At 45.0% G+C, this 22,888-nt stretch overlaps 1 protein-coding gene across 8 annotated transcripts in view; it reads right to left on the reverse strand.

The window, feature by feature from the left end:
- The window catches only part of TNRC6C (trinucleotide repeat containing adaptor 6C), a 334,947-nt gene that overhangs the window by 215,849 nt on the left and 96,210 nt on the right, over nucleotides 1-22,888 (reverse strand). For all 8 annotated transcript variants that reach the window (XM_080393279.1, XM_080393276.1, XM_080393286.1 and 5 more), the window contains one exon: nucleotides 106-167. In XM_080393279.1, coding sequence (XP_080249405.1) covers nucleotides 106-167 — 62 coding nt within the window. Of the gene's footprint in view, nucleotides 1-105; nucleotides 168-22,888 lie in introns of those variants that run through there.

A 22,888-nucleotide genomic window follows, 5' to 3' on the forward strand; every position in this document is an offset into this window, starting at 1 on the left:
GGACAGCCCATCTCCTCCCAGGCAGGTCCCACACGGTTGCACAGATCATCATCAAATGCACAAGCAAGTATGTCCCATGAATATTGTCCGATGCAAAATCCCTACCTGTTCTTGACTCCTTCAAAGGCTGTTTTCTGGTAAGGGCTTATCTGATCATTTATCCTTTTCTGAAAGAGAAAAAAATAAAGAACAAATTCTCGTCAAACAGCAGTTCATTTAGAAAGGATGGGATGCTCCTACATGGGGAGAAAAGATGCATTACATATTTATTTTCATTACTCTCCATTGCACGCAATACACACTTCAGGACTTGCATAATTCTCTCCACCCAGCACCTGTTTTATTTTATTTTTCCATTCATCAAGCTCTTCCTCTCCATAAGCAAGTGTATTATTCCTAATTAGGACGGAGGAATAGATTAAGTTAAAATGAGTAGGTCTTCTCACTGGCGTTGTTGCTTTCCCTGCATCTCTCCAACCCAAAGCCAATCCAAATCTTTTGGGGAATTCAAGCAAATTTTCATTAATATGGATATAATGCAACCCTCAAAAAAGACGTATCAGAATTGGAGGCTGTGTGAGGAAGGGTGATCAAGATGATGAAAGACAGACAACTGCTTTTGCAAAAGGGGAGATACAAAAAGCGTGTGTGTCTGTGTTCACTGCGCTTTACCACAGACAAGCCTTGCCTTGCACGTTGTAAATGTTATTTTGCTTGACTGTATTTCTTTTAGTTTGAAAAATAAGTGCCTTTGCTTTAGGAGCAGTGACCTGCACCCATCTCCTCTGTCACCATAAAGTTCCTGTCTGAATTTGTTGCAGTGTAAAAACTATGAGTTTCATTATCAAACATGCACATTTCCTGGCCAAACGTGGTTTGGTTGGGAAGGGCAGAGATGTCAGGAGCCTGCTTGTGTGTCCTCTCAGCTACAGAGACTTCTAGCAAACGTCTGTGCCATGCAGACATGCTTTGTAATGTTGATGGTGATAGAAAACGATGCTGCATCTAACTGTTCGTATTTAAAGGAGTTTCTTGGGAACCCAGACAATAAAACTTGCAAAACCTTCCTTGCGCTTGCATTATGCTTTCTTTTGCCCCATTTCTAAATCTGAGTGCATCAGATTTGACCCCACTATTTGGGAGCGATCATGTGGGAGAAACCACGGTGGACATGTCCCACGCATGGGAGCAATCCAGGAGAAGCCCCTCTGGCTCCTGGCTGAGGACCCTTCCCACCATCCCCCCCACATGCGGAGAAACATGCCGGTGGCTAGTACAACTGACACTGCTGCCAACGGGAAATATGGAGGCCTAAACCCCTCCGTGAAACAAATACCTTGGCATAGGAGCGAGCTTTTTGCACCAGATGGACCCCCTGGTCTCTTGGTAAATCCGGTTCTTAGGCTTTGCCACAAAGAGGCTTAAAATTAATTAGCAGATTTTTTTTTCTTTTTTTTTTTTTAAGAGTTCTGTGTACAAGAAGTGTGTGAGAAAGGACATTCATTAGGAGCTTTTTGGTACTTATAGGCCAAGACAAGGATTTATAGTTTGCAAGAGAATTCCTTTTATAACTGGCAATTTCCAACTGTTCAAGGTTGCAAGCAGATGCCTTGAGAATGAACACATTCCCTTTTTTTTCCCAGAAGGACAGTCAAGAACAGAGAAGTTTTCTCATTTTCTAAAGGTGACCGCTTTTTCCAAAAATTGTCTGCCTCCTTTGGTCCCTGTTTCCAGAGAGCTGTCACCCCTAGCACTGGGGAGGGAGGGAGGTGACAGGAGCTGGAACATGGTGTGCCATGGAAGAGGACCTTCCAACGAGCAAACCACCACCATCTTCAGCTACTGAGAGCTGACTCGTCTGCTGCTGACCATGGACATCTACCGAGATGGTTCTGCAAAAGCACCCACCGTAACTGGTCTAAAAACACAGGTAAATGGTAAGAAACCCATCTAGTTAAGCAAATCACTCAAAAATAGCCTTCAAACATTTGCTCCCATACTGATTTCATTCCTTGACCTTGGCAGAGTTGCTTTCAAAAGAGTAAATGTTGGTGAGGCTTTGGTCAGAGTGGGGTTCTGAACAGGGACGTGCAGTTGCCTTCCCTGGCAGCGTGATTTTCAGGAACTGCACTTTTTCCACGCAGAAATAACCCCACACAAGGTGTCTGCAGGTCCCTGAAAGCCTGCCAGCACAGCTCGCCTTTTGGAGTGTTCACCCTCACCTCGTCGGGTACCAACCAAGGCTACAAACAATTCACAAAAGCATTAGTTTAGAATAACTCTGAAAAATGCAGATAAAGCACGGGGAGGACACATCCACAAGTTTTTCATCCACCCTGGAGAAGGAGGTAAGAGCCCTCCGTGCTGGAGGTGAAGCATTACGTTACCATTCAAGGTCGTTTACTGCCTGCAGCACCGTGCTACCTCCCCAGCAGCTTACAGAGCCCGTCAGCACAGGGGAGGGCAGGAGATGCACTGGGAAACGGGACCGAGCAAGGAACGCAGGGCAGGTTGGCCCGTACTGGGCTTCCTCCACGGTAAGAGTTCACACGAGAAGGCCAGTGCTGTCAGGCTGCGGCACTGCAACGACAGTGGTTTTTCCAGAAAGAAAAATACAAGATTCTGCTGTATTGCTAATACTATCCCTGGCTTCTTTACTCTTTAATAACTCCTACAAGTATTAGTTGATTTACATACAAGCCTCTGGTGACCAAACCTGAACCAAATTAAAGTTTTACTTTGTCATAAAGCCACCCTGCACGGACACGATGACAAGCAAAATCCCTGATTTTGCTAGAAAACCTTCTAAACTCAGTCTTGCCTATATTATGTACTTTTCCCCTCTGTTTTATCACTTGATATTTCTGGGGAAATTTCCTTCAGAAAGAGGCCTTTATCAGTGTTTTGTTGATAGTTTTGGATCGGCTCTGAGCGGTGTCGAGCGGCACTGCTTGCTCAGCCATGCTCTCCCTCATCTGGGTGCTCAAGTGGCACCAAAAATGGGAAATTTGAGGAGAGTTAAACTCGTTTAGAATCAGAAATGTTATTTCAAGGACTTAAAGACCTGAAAACACAGGAAATCCTAAGCAAAAAGGACATAATTTGTAAAAGGAGAAGTTGTCTGAGGTTGGTAAACTGGATTGCAAACCTCCTCCTGCTATCCCAGGTCTGGTCTGAGATGGCAGGGAAATTTAAATCTTATCTTTTAAATCATTAGAGAGGGAAACCATTCTGCACAGGACTTGAGATTGCACAGATACCTGGAAAGACAAGTTCACATGAAAAAGCCGGGTTCCCAGCACAGAAATCATTCTCCGCTCTTATTGCCAAGCCCTAAGAAAAATTCTGAGGAAAGCCTATAGCAACCTGCACTATCAATATTACTCCACTGACCCAGTTCTTAGTCTCAATTTTCTGTTCTATCCTAGTAAAGGTGGATTTCATGTACAATAATCTGAGGACAGCAGAGGTGAGGGTATTTGCTGTAAGGAAAGCATAAAGAAGATAACATTACCAGGCTAGACTACATACTGCTATAACTGTTCAAGTATTAAATCCATTTTTCACCATCAAGACTGTTATCCAACAGCATGAGAAATACAAGCAGGAGGAAATATTCTCAAGTGAAGGAATTGATGGTCAAAGCCTGAAAGTTCAGTAAAATGCTTTTCCACTTCATGTCCTACAAGCTGTCAGCACTAGGATGGAAAACTGCAGATCAGTAATTGCAAAGGACACTTCTTCTTTCTTATACTGTCTCTGTCTGTAAGGCAAGAGGATGGCAAGTTAATTAATTATCTCCAGCATCAGGTTACTTGAAGATCTTTTTTTCCAGCAGCGCATCAAAGGAGACTGATAGAAGCCTTGATTAGAGGGATAATGAAGGAAATCTCTAATAGATTATATCATTTCTTGCCCATCTGCAGCCATTCTCAAACTGGCTGCTTTTGCAGGGTTAGGATTCATGTCTGGAAAATATCACAAGCATGTAAATCCACCTCAGATGCAAAATTTATGGAAAAATTCAAGTAATTGCACATTTACTATAATTCTGTCAAATGTCTGGAAAAAAGACATCAAATCATCTGACTTGCTATAAAACAGAGATTTTTCCACGTGTCCTGTTAGGGTCTCTGACTCCGTGGAGATAATCCATATTTTGAAGTCACGTCAGACATGGATAGAGAAAAATTTATTAGACAACACAGAGCAGGACGGGAGCAGAGAGACAGGAGGAGAGCATACGCTGATGTGGGGGTAAGACAGGCAGTTTGGGGTCTACTTTGTTATCTGTCCTAGGAAGCCTTTTACTAACAAGGACCATTAGCAGGGGTCATAGATGAGGTGGTTTGTCTATTTTTTTCCTTTTCTTTCTAATATTGCCTGTTTTAACCTGCAATGCAGCATCTTGCCCAGTCCTTGCTTCAGACCCACAGGTGCTCTCGGAGGGCGAAGTTGGTCCCCACTGCAGGGGAGGAAACTCTGGCACCGCAGAGCTGCAGCTCTCCATCCCTGTCACACCAGTGCCCCATAGCTCACCTCTGCATTTGAAGTCCCTTGGGGATTTTAATGCCATTCTCTCTTACCCAGATTGTGCACATGCTGCCAAATCTAATAGTGAGGAGAAATGAAGTGTCAGGTTCCAATACACCAACGCACCCTGCTGATTTCTATCTTGCACAGATAAACCCTGAGCCATTCCCAGAAAGCCCCAGTGGCACATTTAAGCAATCTATTTCTTTTAAGATGAGACTGAAGATTCTCCCCTGTTGCTGTTTAGTGCTTAATAAACTATTGGTGGCACTGGTTGTGCCAACCCTTGAATGCTCAGGCATGCCAGCACCAACATCTTGAGTGGCAGTTCGAAAAAAACTGTGCCAACGAAGAAACTACTAGTCTCATAAAAGAACCACAGAGGATGACCACTGTCACCACGCCATCCATCAGAGCCATCCTGCTCTTTCGCATGCATCTCCACCACCCTGCTTTTCTCCTGGCAAAGAGGTGTCATGAGGAGATGCTCCAGCCCTTGCCCTGGGTCCCTCCTGCCCCCCACAGACACCAAGGAAAAAATTAAATGGTGCCATGCGAGGGAGCAGAAGTAAAGGTAGAAGGGAAGCAGAAAGTGGTTTATGGGGTTAAACGTCCCAGTCTAAAGTAAAGCAATTTCCTTCGGTCTCCTGCCATTTCCTTGTGGAGGCTTATCATCTCCAGCTGGGACAATATAAAGGCCCATTTAATCGAGATCCATTTAACACTGAATCACGCTAACAAGATTACTTAGCCAGGGCTAATTCTGCATTTGCTGAAGTGCAGTATCCAGGGTGAGTAATCTCTGTGTGCTGGTGGCAGGTTCAGAGACAGGTTAGCCACTGGCTTAGCATCACAGACAAAACATGGAAAGTACATGGAAGACCATGACAATGAAATTGCAGCCCGTTTAGCCTGTCGGGCTATTTCCTTTCCCCTACTCAGTGTTATGTGAGATCAGCGCGGAGAGGGTTTCCTCATTACCCCATAGGATCCTAAAAGGGGAATTATTTTCTTTGTCCTCACAAGCAGCTGAGCAGGCAATACAGCAAAATCCTCTTCAGCCATTATCTGTTAAGTGCATGGCATCCTTTTGTGAGTTAAATGACACAGTATTTCTTGCATGGGACTGAATTCAAAAGGTTTTGCCTTCCATCAGGAGATAACTCAAGATATGAGTGCTAATTGAATACATTTATATGCACACAAGTGATAGGCATTCATACAGTTTCTTAAAGTAGATTCTCACCATTCAGTCATTAAAAAATATAGCACTAAGGGCTCTATTATTTATGATTATTAAATCATAAATCTGAGTAGCAAAATACTTCACTCAGGGAAAGTGTGAAGAGGCTGTTTCAGAGGAAAATCTTTTTTTCAGAACTCAGAGAGTGGCACATCATCACAGGAGGATGCTGATAACAAATATTGTTTTACAGCTACTGCTCTCAAAGCGGTTTACTCAGGTAAATGGATTAATCCTAATCACCCCTTCAAATGTTCCCAAACACTCCCAAATCTGACTTAGTGGTCACAGCTCAGGTTGATAAGTTCTGGTGAAATATTCACTTTTTCATTCGCGCTGACTCGTCATGCTGTCAGTGTAGGGTCTGGGACATCCCCAGTCATCCCCTTCCTTGCTTTGAGGAGATGGGTTTTGTTGTCACTTCAGGAGGCATTCATCTCACCTGGTGTCAGAGGTCCACAAGGCAAGTGTCTATACTTGAGTTAGTCTCTTAAATGTATAAGTGGAGAGAAATTGGAGTGATTTGCCTGACCTATTTTAGGAAACTACCTCAAGATGAGAGCAATTGCCTGCTGGAGGTGCCCATTTCTCTCCATTGCTGGTAAATGAGGTCTGAACGCTCGGTGTGGAAGCAGAGACCTGGACGCTGGCTCACAGGTCAGGTGAGATGGATCCTATCCAGCCTAATTGCAACCTTTCAAAAGGCGAGAAGGCAAGTCATCTTTTAACCTTTTTTTTCCTCTTCTTTTTCCCCAGGGAGTTTATTTTAACCATTTAGGGAGTTTCCCAAGTTTTCATTTCTATCCAGTGTCTTTTGGTCATTTTCCCAATTTTGGCAGACAGTCCTCCAGGTTTGGCAACCAGGCTGTTAAGGGGTGATGTTGGTGAAAGAGCCCTTGTGTCTTTCCTTCCACAGAAAAGAGCAGGGCTCAGGGTTTTATTTTGAAACCCAGCCCAGAACCTCTTTTGATGCTCTAAGGGCTCACCTAGGCAGACATCCAACTCAAGGGTGAGTCAGGCCCATCTCCAGTAGGCTCCTCCAAATGAAGAACACAAGGTATGTCAGGTCAAAAGGACGAGAGATGACAAGATGATCTCTAGAGGTTCCTTCCAGCCCCAGTCATTCCATGATTTTATGAAAAAGGAAAAGCTCTCCAGAGCAGTATCTTCACACCTGGTATGGAGATCCCCATGCTCAGGGCACTAGCGGGGACACGCTTTGCTCCTGGTAACACCCAGCCCTTCGGCACTGCTGGGCAGGCAGCTCCGAGAAGGTTTAAGGCAGAAAAAAAACCAAACCCAAAACCGGCACCTATGGTGCTGGCTGCCTTTAGGGTATGGCAGGAGCTGGGCAGAAGCCTTCGGTACTATGATTTACATGCAGGTTTCTAAGCCCACTTGAGTCTAGCCCACATCCCATTCTCAAAAAGTGACTGAGACTCTCAGGAAACTAAACACGGCTCAGCTGTGGGCTTTCAGGCCCAGATATGCAAAAGCAGGCACGTGTGTAATGCTACTTTGTGTGCCCGATATAAACCAATTCCAGGGCGAGATTAAACGCTTGCATCAGAGCTGGAAGCAAGCCCTGCACGATTCTGGCCAAGTGCTGAGGTCACTTGTGAAAGTGGAATTTCTGTTGAGATTTTTTACATTTTTTTATTGCAGTCCAGAGCTCAGACCAGACGTATGCACCTCTTCCTTCCTCCCTCCCATTAAGCTCAGGTACTTAAACCATGCCCATGGTATCTGCACACTGGGAAAGCAGTTTGCTGGTCACCTCTACACAGGGAATTCATATATTTGACATCCACCACCTCAGTGCCTGGAGAATAACCAACCGATTTTGAAGTTCGCAAGAGAAACAGGCAGACGTGCATGAAAAACTGAACTGTACAAGGCTTGTTTCCTTGAGAAACAAGGTGCTCAGGCAAAACATTCAGAAAACTTTCCAGCTGCCCTCACAACTTCATCCTCGACACCTGAAAGCACAAAAATCTTTAAGTGTAAAAGGGGCATTAAAATCTGCCTCAAAAATATGATCACGCTGCACTGGAAGTTCAAGGGACTGCCTTCAGCAAGTGCTCAGAGAGCCTTGGACTATACAAAACCCAAACACATCCTACTTGTGTTCTTTCAAACAGCAGTCAACCAGCCAAGGAGTTTGATTGCATGCAGACAGCCCCGTGCCTTGGACACTACGGGAGAAGCTGAGCGCCTTGAATTTATTTTGTGACCCAGCGTACAGTCACAGGCAATCGCCTTCTTCCATCCATCTGCTGCACACAGGGAGCAGTTTGACAAAAGGTTTTTTGATTTTTTGGACTATGAAGCCTAACCTCTCAGAGGCAGGAGCTGGCTAACACCCTGCTGCTGCGGTCAAGGCAGCTCAGCAATTTCTAATCCGGTGGGACACACAAAGGAACTGCTATAAGGATGCAGGGTATGGTGTGCCACGCATACGGGCTCCTCCGGTACCGTGGTGGCCATGGGGCCATACAGCCTCAGAGACAGCAACGCAAGAGGCAGTGCACCGCACACCTACCAGCACGTGCAGTACCTGCACTGTGAGGACCTCAGCCCCTCGGTCCTTGCCACGGTGACAGGCATCGGGGCACACAACCTCTGTCCGCACCAACAGGGCAGCACATTGCAATGAAAAGATTTCCCAGCATTTTCCAATTTTAATGTTGCCTAAAAAAGTATCTCTGGTAAAGGCACAGACTAGCATGTGGCAAGTTTAAGCCCAAAGCTTTATTTTCTCAGTTACCTTCTCTGAACCTCTCAAAATTAATCTGCTGGCTGCGGGTTGCTCCGTTACTTGTCATCTTGTTTTGATATAATGCCATCATCTCTAATTGGTGGGGCGCAAGGGCTTGAAAGACATTAAGTCCTGCCTGCACATGCGCGGAGCGCTTACAGCAGCGCGATAACCATCCCTGCCCGCACGCCTGCCAGCTGGGCAGCAGTGCCTGACCGCATCACAGCAGCGACAAAGGCAAAGTGTCTCGCTCCAAGCAATAGGACCAAGTAGACTCCATGGGAATCGTTATTAACTTGGCTTTAATTACCAACTAATTTCCTCCTGCATAGCCAGCAATTTCAAGCTCTGTGAAAACTATCAGGAAACAATAGCATGCCACTTCCCAGCAAAAGGAGCATAAACAAATAGACAAAATCCAGAGCTTCGAAAGAGAGTGGTGTATTTAAGTACCCCAAATGCAACAATCTGAGAAATTTTCCTCAATCTAAGGAGAGAGCATTCTCTTCTAGTTCCCAAATAAATATCTCCTTTTCAAGGCGACTCGATTTTATCAAGTTACAGGGAAGACCTAGTAGGTCTTTACAATAGGAACTGCCAGCACCTAAAATATGCAGAGTCTACCACCGCTCCATAATAAGCCGGTGCTGTAGGTTGCTCACCGGCTCCAGCGCTGCTGAAACTGTACTTAGCAGCTGACAGATTGCAACGAGAACTGGGGGAGCATGAAGGCTTGTTAGCAGCAAGGTTTTCCCAGCTGAGGCTCAGACACGCACTGATTGGCAATTCAGATCACGGAGTTTGTCCCGGTGGAGCCTCCATATGTTTCTTCCCCTGGAGGAGCGATGAATGTCAATTCACCCCTTGGGGCGCGTCAGGCGAAAATCCTCCCGAGGGTGAAACGAGAGCTGACAGCGGACCGGCCACAGGTGCCCGGACCAACTTTCACTTATCGGCCAATTTTGCTAAGAGTCAGGAAGAAACAAAGCTGTGTTTGTTGTATTTCCGTGCACAGTACTGGTGCGTACGTTGTTCCCCTCTCAACGTTATCTATACGGAAACATAAATAAGGGTAACACACACTTCCATATCATAAAATGGGAAAATGAACATTTGTGCTGGTAACTCATCAGTGCGCCTGGGATTTCCCCCGAGTTTGTGGCAGCACCCTGAAAACACAGCCCGTGACACTCAAAGTGAGTCAATGGCTCCATTCTATTCTACCCTGCATGCCCAAACCTGTCGCGACGTATTTTCCTGCCTCCTGTCCATATCTCGTGTCAACCATTTCTTCAGAGCATTCTGCCAGAGGCTCTTGATGGGCTTTCCAGACCTTAATTAAGCTTCAAGACACCTCTGTGAAGTTGACTAATATAATTAAGTGAATCTTACAGATGAATAAGCTGAGGAGAGGTGAGATCAAACAGCAGAATGATGGAGGAACAGTCAGCCAGTGGCAAAGTAGGGCACAGGGCACAGAGACCCAATCCCTGATGTCTTACAAAAATCACTGCCTTTCCCTTCCCATATCTGTAGTTGATTATGCCATGATTTTCTCCTGGAAAATGTAGTTTGGACCATTGTCTTCACAAGAAAAAAACAGCTTCTTTTGTCAAGAAGGCATCACGGTAGAGCTACTACCTCTAGCAGTGCCACACAGGGGTGTTTCTTGCAAGTATCAAGAATAGTTGTGCGTGTATATGCAATGATGTATTGTACTGTTAAGGTGGAAGGAAGCTGTAAGTCCAGGGGCTTCTTTCAAATAAACTTTCTGAAATCACAGTAATTGAAGAGATTATATTCAAAGCATCCTCAGATTGTCTGGGTGTCTCTTAAAAACAATCTCTCAGGATATTTTTTAATTTCTTTAATTTCAAAGTAAACTGGAAGAACGATTCAAAAGAAAAGCCTGAATCTTGCTACAACCTGAAGCATGACTTGTCTCATAGGTTTAAAAAGTTTATTATGGACTTCCAGACAAACATGCACCTAAATCCCTCCTTGAGTGGGGCCTCACTTAGCTAGACCATTTGCTTGGGTCTTTTTTCCTGGACGATGATGTTTAGAATGAAGTATTAGGGTGTATACTTCATCAGAAAGGAGTATTAGGGTTTACTAGGAATAAAATGGGAAATTGCTGGAAATTGCCCAGCTTGGAGTCGATCTGTGAGGTCTCACCTTCCTACAGGTATCTCCTTCAAAAGAGGTTCCTTCCCCAGGAAGTTCAGCACATTCTCAATGCCTAAAGAGCTCTTGCAAAGGCCTTTTTTCTGCTCTGTCTGTATCCAAACGATATTACGCTGGCATATCCTAAGCATCATCATGGCCACCCTTTGCTTAGGAAGCTCAGTTCTTAGAGGCACAGATTCCAACATCATCTTCCATTCCAAAATTCAACAGCAGAAGCGCTCAAGAAGAAATCGCTGATGTAACACTCGCTGATCAGCTTTTGACACGTGCAGGGCTGTTGCTTGGCTTTGGGCTCGCCCTCCTAACACAGGCGTTAGGACTGTCAGGGAGCAGCCGAGAGGCCACTTGTTCTTGCAGTTCACACCAATGACTTCTCTTTCCACCTAGGATGTGGTGACAGCATCACCTAACACTTTTCCTAAGTCTGCCAGAGGGGACAAAACCCACACAACTGTGGGAAACTTCATGTGACACCACTTCTCTTTAAAACTGTTGTTTCCTAGCGATGGGACTCTACTGAAAAGTATGAAATGATGGCAGCTCTTGGGACCTAAACCGTGCTGATTTTTTTTGTTTTGTTTTGCTTCATCTGTTTCTATATACCTCTCCGTGTCCCAAGTGACTCTGACAGAGGAATTCCTGCTTTTCATTTTTCTGCTGTACAAGATGTCAGCAGATAACAATCCATGCTTCATTGGTGCCATTCCATAATTGAAAGATCCAGCAATATATCAGGCTTGGAGTCTACAGACCCCATCAATAAGTACTCTATTACTTGGGCATAATTTTCTACCACCCCCTGGATGAAACTTAACAGGCAGTAGGGTTATATTGCTGAACCCATACTTCACTGCAAACTGTTTAAGATAATGTCTACTAAACTGTAGTCTATTGTCACAAATTAGTTTCTCAGACAACCAACGTCTAGCAAAAATGTACTTAATATGCAAAGCTGTCTGTTTAGATCTATCTGTTTTCCAGTAAAGCTACCTCAGGGAAAAGAGAACTGCAGCCCAAAATAACGGCACAGGTTTCTTTCCAAGTCAACATACGCAGAGCTACACTTTTCTCTAGGAGCAGTTTTTCCCTGTGTCACCAAGGGGGATTTTTGCTTGCCTTATCCTGCATTTTCAGGATGTAACAGAGACCTTAACAGCTTCTGCAGCATTACTGATTGTGCGAGGGCAGTGTGAAACTTGCTTGGTCTCTCTTTTTAGATTTAATTCTCTGAGCTTTTCCGTAGCATGTTAAGAATCGGCTTCCTGGTCCATTTCAACAAAATCCCATCAAGTCCCGAGAGTTTCCCCTTTAAATAAATACCAGGGGCTTGAGTTTTAATTACTTTCTGCAGAATCCCCTTATCAGCAGTAGCTTTGACAGGCGCAGGCTATACGTTATCTGGAAACACAACTGAGATCTCTAACTCCTTCCATGTCTTTAGCCCTTGAAGCTTGTCTCATACCTATTATATATCATGCCCAGAAGCACTGCCAGAGTATGGGCTCTGACACCTGGATAGGCAGCTCTTTCCTCCATAGCTTATTGTCCCAGAGGATCCTTATACCCTTCCCTTCTTGCTGTCACAAATACATTGCTGATGATTCAGTCATGCTATCTATCTGCATATCAGCATCTCCCAAGCCTGTTACATCTTGCACAGAATCCTGTTTTCACTCAGTTTTAGTCCATGAGCTTTGGGGCTCTGCAGACTTCTCCGAAGTCCACTACTTTTGCTAGCTAGAGCAAGCAGCCACCTGCGTAGGTGGTGTTACCCCTTGCAGGCATCCAGTGACACTGAGCAGGTGCATAAAAGAAGTAGAGCAGCTGGGAGAAGCAGTGTCTCTCTGAGGTTCAGTGCACCCACACCTCTGCTGTGTGTCCAAGAGCAACTGGAAGAACCAGCTTAAACTGTTAAAAAGGAAGAGCTAGTCATTCTTTAAACTTTGCATAAAGGTAATTTTGAGTTTGGGATGGAAGTTCATGGTCCTTTAATATGTTATCTCAACCGGATCAACCATCGACCAGTCTAAGAACTGCCTTATAAAACACAGGGGGAGCATATTTCAGCCCAAATCCTCCAAAATCCATCTGTCGCACTGCGAGCATGCTAACTATCCAACTTACTGAAGGACCTGGTTACACGTTTGTTTGAATGACTCCACATTTTTATCCTTGTAACCCACAGTGAAACATGTTGCATTGCTCACTAAGAACCACATCTGGGTGTTTCACCTCTGGCACTGCTCCCTAGTCCCCCTCCATCCCTCACCTACACAGCTGGTGTCTGGTCTGACTCTTCAGCCTCCAAAAATCACTGGAGAGAAGAGCTGGAACCTCAAGGACTTATATTTCTGATTTGCTATTTTCAAAGGCTTACAGAGCTCCATTCCTGACCATGCTGGTACCCAAACCCGGACTGCAGTCCACACTTGCTGCTTTTACGCGTGGCAGAGCCGTGCCTGCCCGCAGGGTGCACACCTACTGCCATTTTGCCGTATTAATAGTCCTGGTGTGCTTCAATTCACCTTCGTGCCAGAACTGAGGTAGCCAGACTTCACTCCACTGAGAACAAAAGCAGGCAGCAGACCAGCCTCAGAGCAAAAGCAGACATAAAACCCCATTAAACCTCATGGTTCAACACATAAACAGAGCGAAGGGAGGACCTCCCAGAGTCCTGCGCTTGAATCCAATAACCATCCATAACTACCCCTAAGGATAGTTTCTAAAGAGGGGAGAGCAATAAACAGCACTTCCCCTCTTCATTACACAACTCCAGCAATAACTATGATGAATGGCAACGAACAACTGGGTTTCATTGCTAGATTTCCAGGCTGTGGTGTCCAACAAAGGAAGCATAATAAAGACAGATGGCAGTGGATTAACTCTTCTTGCAACGTGGCCGGCACTGGTTGTTCAACCGCGCTCATCCCGACTCCACCGAGGCAGCCTCGCTGCAGCCCCAGCCCCGGAGGCAGCAGGCAAATGCTCCCCACTTCCATAGCGGAGCGTGTTCAGTGGGGATCGGGCACAACCCAAACCAGAGGTTTTGCTCAGACCAGAGCACGGAAATGAGCAATATATGCAAATTCTGGCACCGTGTTTTGGGTTTAAGCACAGCTGTTGAATACGTAGAAAAGTCAGAAGAACTCTAAGTGGATTTTCCACAGAATACTTCTGCTCTTTTTCAACTGATGGTATTAATTGCTTAACTTCTTTTTAATTTGAAAGCCTCAAAAAGAAGAAAAAAACCACCACAACTGAAATTGTTGCTGCTTTCATGCAAAAGAGATTGCATTTTAAAAGTTGCCACATTTTCCCCTGCAGTTCAGCCCATTTAGCATATATAATAAAGATTATTTTGCATTCTCTTTTGGTAGGCTTAATGTGATGCTGATAGATGCATATTGGATATCACTGTAACTATTACCAGGGAGTTTTAGGTCAGTTCGAACAACAGAGGAGAAGGGTCTAGGAAGGCTGGGGAAGGAGAAGAGCCAAGTTGTACCTGCAGCTCCGGCAGTGCTTTGCTGTGTGCAAATGTATGAAATTCACTCTAAGCTTCGGCAGTAAATGGGTGTGTGTGCTGCCAAAATTAGCAGGGGAGGGGTCTTACCACAACTAATTAATTGAGTTTGTAAAGTGTTTGGAGACCTTCAGGTGGAAGGTGCTAAACAAAGTGAAAATTATAATTATTTCTGCTTAAGTGAAACTGCCAAGCGGTGTTACTTCAATCATTCATTGAAAATTCAGGTCTTTCTTCTGTTTATAAGTCCACTGCAACCAAGCTTAATTTCTGCAGATGTATTTGTTATTCGGGAACATTTGCTGGGTTGAATAATTTTCAGACAGAGTTTTTGGGAAACGTGTTTGATTCGCCTATTCATTATGTGTTACTCGAGATGTGTGATGGGCTACACTAAGCAGCACGTTGCTGTTTCTGCTTGCTGCCTGAATGGCAGAAACTTTATTAGATAGGTGAATAATGAATAACCAATAATGAATACTCTTGTTTTCATGAGAAAGCAAATGAGCATGTGAAGAGCATTGTCCCTGCCCACTTCCTTGCCCACAGATCCCCATTCACATTAATGTTCTCCAATAAAGAAAAGCAAGCAGACTCTTGATTCAGTCAAATACCTCACCATTTACATACTCCAGTTTCACCGTCTTTCCAGAACCACCTACATATCTGCTTGAAATACCAGTGGCTACTCTGGGGCTGACCTGTTGTCATTACAAAGACGAGACAATAAAAAAAAATGAGTGCCCTTGTTTTCACAGTGTGCATTAACCACCTGCATAGTGCTTCGGGTTTTTTCATCTCTCCTGGGCATCAGCAATTCCTCCCTACAGTATGGGATAGCTCCTGCTCCACGGGGGCTTCTCTACATTACTTCATCTTGTCAAATCAGTTTGGTCTACGGGACTTCTGCAAGTCAACGTGCCACATCTCCACTCCGGTGCAAATGTCGAACACCCAATGCCGAGTAACATCAAAGTCCAACTGCACCAACCACCCCAAAACCACATCCCCCTAAAGCTCTCCTCCCTGCTGGATGATGGAAAGCTCAAATTTACACAGAACTGTTTCCTCGTTTCTGTTTTTGCTGACCGCGTGACTCCCAGTTGCATGTAATTATTTTGGTATGCTGGTGTTAATGATGTGTCCAGTTCACTTAGCCCGTTCATCAGTATTGCTGGTCATTTGCTGTTTCTTTGTTTCTTGCCTCCCAAAAGGTCACTACATCATCAGCAAAACCAAGCGCAATTCATCCATTATTTATCAAGCCAGGTTTACTGCTCACCTGTCCCTGATTTCAAGGCCGTACTTCATCCGACATCTCAAACCTACACACACCTTCAAGCTCACACTTGTGGCACGAAGCACCTACTGGCATAAAACATTTACTAGACAGAAATCATGAATTGTAAAATTGAAGCGTGTTGTGTCACAGACACAGATTTGGTATCATTTAAAATATTCTGTTTTTCTCAACCTCAGGCCCCTGGTCCCACTCCTACTTTGCCTTCTATTGACTGAAAAGCTATTTGTAAGTAAATCTATGCAATGAAAGAGCTGCCTTTTGCTATTTGGCCTGAGTTGTGGCCTGCCTTAACCCTCCATCAGTAAAGGCTGCCTACAACTGCTGTTTCCTTAGCCGAGGCAACCGCTGTGTGCTCACCAGGCTTCCCGCACACAGCCCGACTGCGTTATTGACACCTTTCTTCGGAGCAGGATCGTGAAAGAGCATCCTCAGGGGAAACACACAGATATTGTGAAATGCCTTGTGCAAAATCAGGGATGCTCATCACACCTCTGCCCAGGACCACCAGCACCTTCACAACATGAGTGCCCCCGCACCAGCCCTGCCCCACAGGATTCTCCTGCCTCACAGGCTCCACAAGACGTTGGGGTACAGGTGACGCATAATGTTATCAAAGCTTCATCTGCCTCCGGGGAGTCTTTTAAATCTCAGCCCCTGAGAAGAGCAATAACCTTCAAAAAAAAAAAAAAAAAAAACAACAAAAAAACCCAACCAACCACATGGGACTTATTACAAAAGGGAAATTCTAACCTACGAAAAAAAGGCAATAAAGCAGCAGACCTCTGCATCCTGATTGCATCTAACACGGCCTCAGAACAAGCGGAGATGTCCTGATTAGCTGCCAAAGGGGTAAGGGCGATGTCAGCGATCCCCACTGTGGCCGAGAACTGCGATTATGCTGGAGAAGAGCCATTGAGCATCACCGAAGGTTACCCTGGGGCAGCGTGGCTCCCCTCTAACCTATCCCTGGGGTTCAGCTGATGCTATTTATCACATCTATTGCTTAGACAGAAAGTCAAGCCAGAAAAGTGACTCCGAACTGTGCTCCACCAGGAGGGAAGCGGGGAGGCGAGCAATGCCATAGCCACTCTCTGCTCCCCCCTATTTGTCCTGGTTATCAGACTGGAAAAGATCACCAATTACCCTCTTCCCAACCACCACTGCTCCTGCCAACAAAAGATGAAAAGCACATTTATTTCTCTTAAGTGAGATCTTTTTGTGACACATAAGGACCCTTGTATACATGACAATTACTTGTAAAAAATGTCTCTCTGTCTACAGCACATCTGTAAATGGATTTAAGCCCATATAAAGGATGTAAAAACGGCTATAACCGCCCCAGTGCAGCTCCCTGGAAGCTCTCAATGGTGTTTTTTTCACATATATAAAAGCCAACACAGAACAAAAAGGCCTGTCAGCAAAGAAAGGTAGGCTTGCCTTTCCTCACCTAACTAGGGAAACTTAATTTTATTTATTTTTATTGACAATTTCAACAACTATTTCTCAATCATAAAAGTAAAAAGCACAGGCTCAGCTAGTCAGCCCATCATTTCTATTTAGCTTTTTATTTGTGCGAGGAACTCTTTGGAGATGCAATATCTTGTTTGCAGAGACACCCTAGTGGCAACATGACATTACTCAAACCACCAAATGAGGCTTGTGCAGACAACGCAGCCTTCTCCTCTGGCACCTTCAGCAGTTTATGGATCTCACCGTGCAACTTGGGGCTCCTCTGTTTCCCCCATCACCCCAGCCACCCCCACTACCGCCAACTCCTGATTTTGACATTTAGGGAAGATGAGCAAAGCTTCATTTATAAACAAATGCTGTCATTGTCTACTGGGTAATTATTGACCATTGCATCTTATTATTATTATTATTACTATTTTTTTTTGACAGATGCCCCCTGGGGTTCTTCCTTGATGACATTCATCACAAACAGCACTATAAGGCACTGTGGGATGGATCCCTGCCTGAATAACAGACATGCCACTCCCCCTCCCTTGGCCCAGGGGTTTCTAAGGGCCAGATTTAGGCAAGTAGTCTGGAGTGAAAGGACGTGTGGAGGAAAGTGAGGAACCCGCTGGGATTTCCCAGCTAAGCATCTGGCCTCCAGATGCCAGTGGAGTCAGTGGGAGCCGGGCACCTAATGTGCCAATCTGGATGACTCTGGCGTCGGGCACCCTGGCCCCCCTGCAAGGCCAGCGATGCTCTCGGTCCCGCTGCCAGGTCAGGTGCAGCCATGGTCACACTGCGTGTGGCCATGGGCACGGGGGCCCCTTCTCAGGCTGTGCACAGAGCGCAGAGCAAAGGTGGTCCCTGTCCTGCACCCTGCAAATCAAACCCTTTGACTCAATGCGTTAGAGACGGCCTGTTACCACCTACCATTTAAAAACCGGGAAATGAAGGCTTGCAGGGATACATTGCTTTTGGGCAAGGCTCTTATTAACTTCCCAGAGCGAGCCCGTTTGGCCACAGCGGATAATCAAATCAGTGTTATGCTACCTTGGCATCTGCGCTTTCACGCAGACGTGAGAAAGACTCTCCGCTCCTATTTGCACGCTTACCCTAACAACAGCGCGGGGTGTCAGGTGTCTGCGAGCTAAAGGCTTCCCTGTCTGTGGCATGATATTAAAAGCATATGCAATGAGACTGCACCTTCTGTTCACACTCTGTCAGTAATCCCGTTCAGGCAGGTTTGCTGTTAACCTTCCTAATGGAAAGTCTGTTCAATGGTTTGCTGGCTTTGCCTCAGTTAAGTATTATCTGCAAAGATGCAGACTGTTGATTTGTGGGCATCTTCTAAAGTGAGAGCTGCAGAAGCTCAAAAGGAATGATGCAGCCTGGAGCAGGCGAGTTTTGCCCAAACACAGGCCAAGTTAGTTATATATAATTCCTGCAGAATAAATAACGTGCTTTAGTGGGTTTGGGGAGAGGGAAAGAAGAACTTGTCTCAGCTTAATTACAAATTTACTTCTTTTGCTTTCCTCTCTTGCCACCCCTGCCCCTCACCCCCTGATAAAATGAGGGTAAAAAGCCCTGCAAATGGCAATATCCAATATTCATTAGTGGCTTGTGAGAGAGACAGAGACACAACTCATTACTGGGTTCTTCACCTTTACCCTTGACAATGGTTATTTACATAATAACCTGACCCTTAGGTTACTCTTCATTAACAAACACATGTGCAAACATAGAAGCAGCTGGCTAGAACTCATAAATATATATTGTTAACCTTGGCTTAGAAGACTTACTTTCACTTACTAAAGGAAAAAAAAAAAAAGAGGGACACTATTTTGCATAGCTATTATGTTATAACCTCAGTAAATGGCACAATGAGCCAGAGGCTCGGTGCAGAGCTGGGCGCACTCGAGCAGATGTGTGCTTGCAGGACACAGCACTGCGGCCGGCGCAGCTCTCCATGCCTGCTCTCCGGTGGATTTGCAAACCAGCTGCTTGTGTGCTGTCCCTGCCTGGAGCATCTTCCTTTGCCCCGTGGGCGATGGTCCCAGTTGGAGATGGGGCAGAGACCATCCGCACTGGGGGTGAGTCAATCTGGCTCTCCAATTCCCCAGATCATCTGATAATACCACCTGAGCTAGACCACGGTGGGATGGCGTGCAAAGCTGGGATGAAGTAGGGAAGGACCTTTCCAGAGAAGCAGGTTTCTCAGGTAAGGTGAATGGTGCCATTTAACAGGCTGAGCAAAAATTTCAGACTCCACATGAAAACATTCCTCTGCAAAGTCTTGCAGAACAGCATTTAGAGCTTTCCTGTGTGTTTCTGAAGGCATCTAAAACAGCTTCTGAGACTTCAGTTTCATCATACAGCTCTTGGACCCTTGGTCCCTTGGTCTGATATGGATGAAACATGCCTGTGTCTTAAACCAGGCAACAGCCCTGAGCAGAGGGAAGGGTGCCCTGGAGCTTTACGGAGGACAGGCAGGGTTTTGCTCAGATAACTGCAACAGCTCAGCTGCATCTTACTTGAAGATGACTCCCAAAGCACTGCTTAGCATCACCTCTGACAAGACATTTCCTACCATCCCTCACCATAGTCTCAAAACATAGGTCCATGACTTTGGTTCAGCCACAGGTTTTATGACTTTTCCGTACATACTGCAGTGGCCACACCTCAGACAGTCTCTCTCAGAAAGACAAGGTGCCGTCAGCACCACTTGCAGGAGAGCAGCTTTCATTTTGGTCCTGGCTTCATACACACCCAATCAGGGGGAGCCACACAGACAACTTGTCCCTTTTCCTAATGCCCCTGCTGCTCAAGCTCTACCAGTAAGCCAGGAATCAAACATTTTTAGAAAGGTGTTTGCGTTTTTTTTTTCTATTTTAAAGAGTAGTTGTTGCTCAAAGAACAGTATCCTCATCATCCTGCATGTGGAAATGGTACAGCAGATTTGTGGGAGCATGGATGCTCACCATTGGCTGTTAACAGAAGCCAGCTGGTACCCCACCACCTCCAGCACCCTGCAGATGCAGGATGGGCCCCCTGGGCCAGAGAGCCATCACCCTGCCTTTCAGCTCCTCTCAGCTGTGATATTTACTCTCCCTTTAAGTCTTGCCCCACCCCAGCCTGGATGCCAAAAAGAGGCATTTTGGAGGTGGTGAGCAGAGAAGACAGAAGCCCTGGGTCTGCTCAAGTTTGGAATTTGGGAACCAAAGGAATTGCTTAATGAGGACTTAAATGAAGACAAGGTGCAATTGAAACGGAATTATATCTAGTGTTTACAGAGTACAAATGTTAATTGTGTTTACATATCAAAACCTGAAATTAACAACTCAACACTGCAAAATCTTGCAAGAAAGCCAAACCCTGCAGTTCCAGGCAGTCTGTATTACCCAACACAAATCGCTCAGAAGCCTTTTTACCTATTCACTCAGTATTTCCAAACCAATTACTAGCTTACAGTTTGCAAAGCAGACTGACACTTGGGGTTTCAGGCAGGGACTTCCTTCAGTCCCACTACCAATCCAACTATGTTTTAATTTAGTGAAGAGGGAAAGCATATAATTTTTTAGCTCCAGGGAAGCCAGAGGCAATCACAAATATCCCTTGAGCTGAGTCAAACTCTTCAGTTTAAAGAAGCAGCCCATTCTATTGCAATAATTGGACTTTAGTGTCCCTTTCATTTAAAGAAACAATAGCTGATCTGGAGAGTTGATGGCTTGGACACAGGGCGTTTCACCTCTGGGACCCAAGTCACAGACCTAACCATAATTGGATGAACCCAGAATAGCAAGTGCCTCACTTGCATGGAAATAATAATAATAACAACAATCATCATTATCATAACAACAACAACAACAACATAAAAAAAGGCAAACCAACACACACACCACCACCATAAAACCCATGACATTAAAAAAGGCAGCCCAACACGCCAGAGATCCCCCACAGCTGGGCCTTTGCTAGCGCTCGGCATCTGGACACCAAGGCAGACCTTGGAGAAATACATCTTCAGGTTGATGAAGAAGAGATGGGTGAGGGCTGGCGCTCTTGGGTAGGGCAAGAGCTGCCGTGCCCAGCAGCGAGGCTGGATACACAAACCCACACAACGCCTCCCTACCACTTCAGAACAAAAAGGAAATCTCCAGCTGGAAGGAGCGGCCAAGAGGGATGTCCTTGGGGATTAGATGAGGGGATGGGAGCTACTGTCCTAAGATAAGGTTGAGAATACTTACTATTAGAGAGGAAGCCTGAGAAATTAAGCTTCCTACAATATCAGGGTGATAGCTGAGCTTCAGAGCAAAGCAGAGGCTGAGCGGGATTCCCCACAAGCATCCCACCAAGCAGCGGCGGGACAAGCCACATGACAACAATGTGCTGCATCTCCCACAGAAGCAGCTTGAATTGCTCCATGGGCAGTGATCAGAGAGGCCCCGTCCCTTCCCCACCGGTGCACCAGGGACCGGGGAGATGAAGGAACTTGGCTGGGGTCCCACAGGGAGACTTCGTGGCAGCCCCAGCAGGAGAAGGCACCTCTCCCCGGCGTGCACCAACAAGCCACGCTTCCCCCTGCACCTAGCAAATGTCAGCCCAAAATTAGATCTGGTAGTGGTACTTATAAATCCAAGTTAGAAAATGCCATCATGTATTTTTAATCCAACCGCCTCGTCACTGCATAATAAAATGAAAGGATTGCCGAGTTTGACTGGCATTTGTAAGTAGCATGTGAAAGGGGCTAATAGAGGGAGAAAATTATCTGCATTTATCATCTTAACTACATTCATATTACACTCACGATCCAATTGTTTAAAAATTGGGCTTTTAGAGCAGGTCCTTTTGAAAGTTTAAGCATTCCAAACAACCACAATTTATTCTCAGAACAAACATTACCTTAAAAAAGATTTATTCTGTAGCCTTTGTGAATTGTAAAAAGAATGGACTTTGCTGCATGGGTTTCTAGTAGGTACAGTCAACACCAAAGCCAGTTGAAACACTGGATTTGTTTTACACCAAGTGCTGATGTTTGGAAAAAAAAGTGGAATTGGAACCCATTCTAATATTTGAAAAAATCCTAGGAAACATTCCCTCTGAAAAACCCCTCAGTTTAACAAAATTTTCAAAACATTCAAATTTTGAGGTGAGACTTTTAAAAATCTATTTTACCATTCTTCCATTATAATTTTACATTATCGCCTAGCTTTAAAGTAGTGGCAGCAAGCAGTATGTTTTAATGACATATTACCACATAAAACTTGAAACCGTGTAGTATTTTTATTTTTAAATCAGTCAGATTATCTGTTACTCAGCTCTAATTGAAACATATTATCTAAATAATAGGGATTCCCATTTATGATGTAATGAAAACTTGTAAGTGAAAGAAAGCAACATGAAAATTCAGCAGAATGAAAGCACTCACCAAGCTCGCTGTAGTGCAGCTGAGAAAACCTGACCGAGAGATGGATATTTCAAGTTGTGCTAGGTACCAGTATCCCATAAAGGACCAAACCATAACATTAATAACATACTTAGTTTTAGGCCATATTGTGGTAACTCAGAGGTTGTTCAGTGCACTGTCCTGGTATAAATATATATATATATAAATATTCAGTGGCTCTGTGTGAAGTTAACAATCACAAAAAGTCACAATTTTCAAAAAGAATGTTCTGTTTCATACTATTTTTGCACGCTGTTTTCACTGAACACCAAAAGTGGTATTTCCAAACAAACCCCATGTTTTAAGTCTAATTTTTGGCTATGCCAAACCAATGCAGACTTGAAAATAAACAAAAATTTCCCTGTGACTTATTGCTGGTGTTTGTGCAAAGCTCCTCCAGCCTGTGCTGGGCTCGGTGGGCAGCTGAGGGACACAGCAGCTGT

Source organism: Falco punctatus, assembly GCF_963210335.1.
Source record: "Falco punctatus genome assembly, chromosome: 1".
Lineage (NCBI taxonomy): Eukaryota > Metazoa > Chordata > Aves > Falconiformes > Falconidae > Falco > Falco punctatus.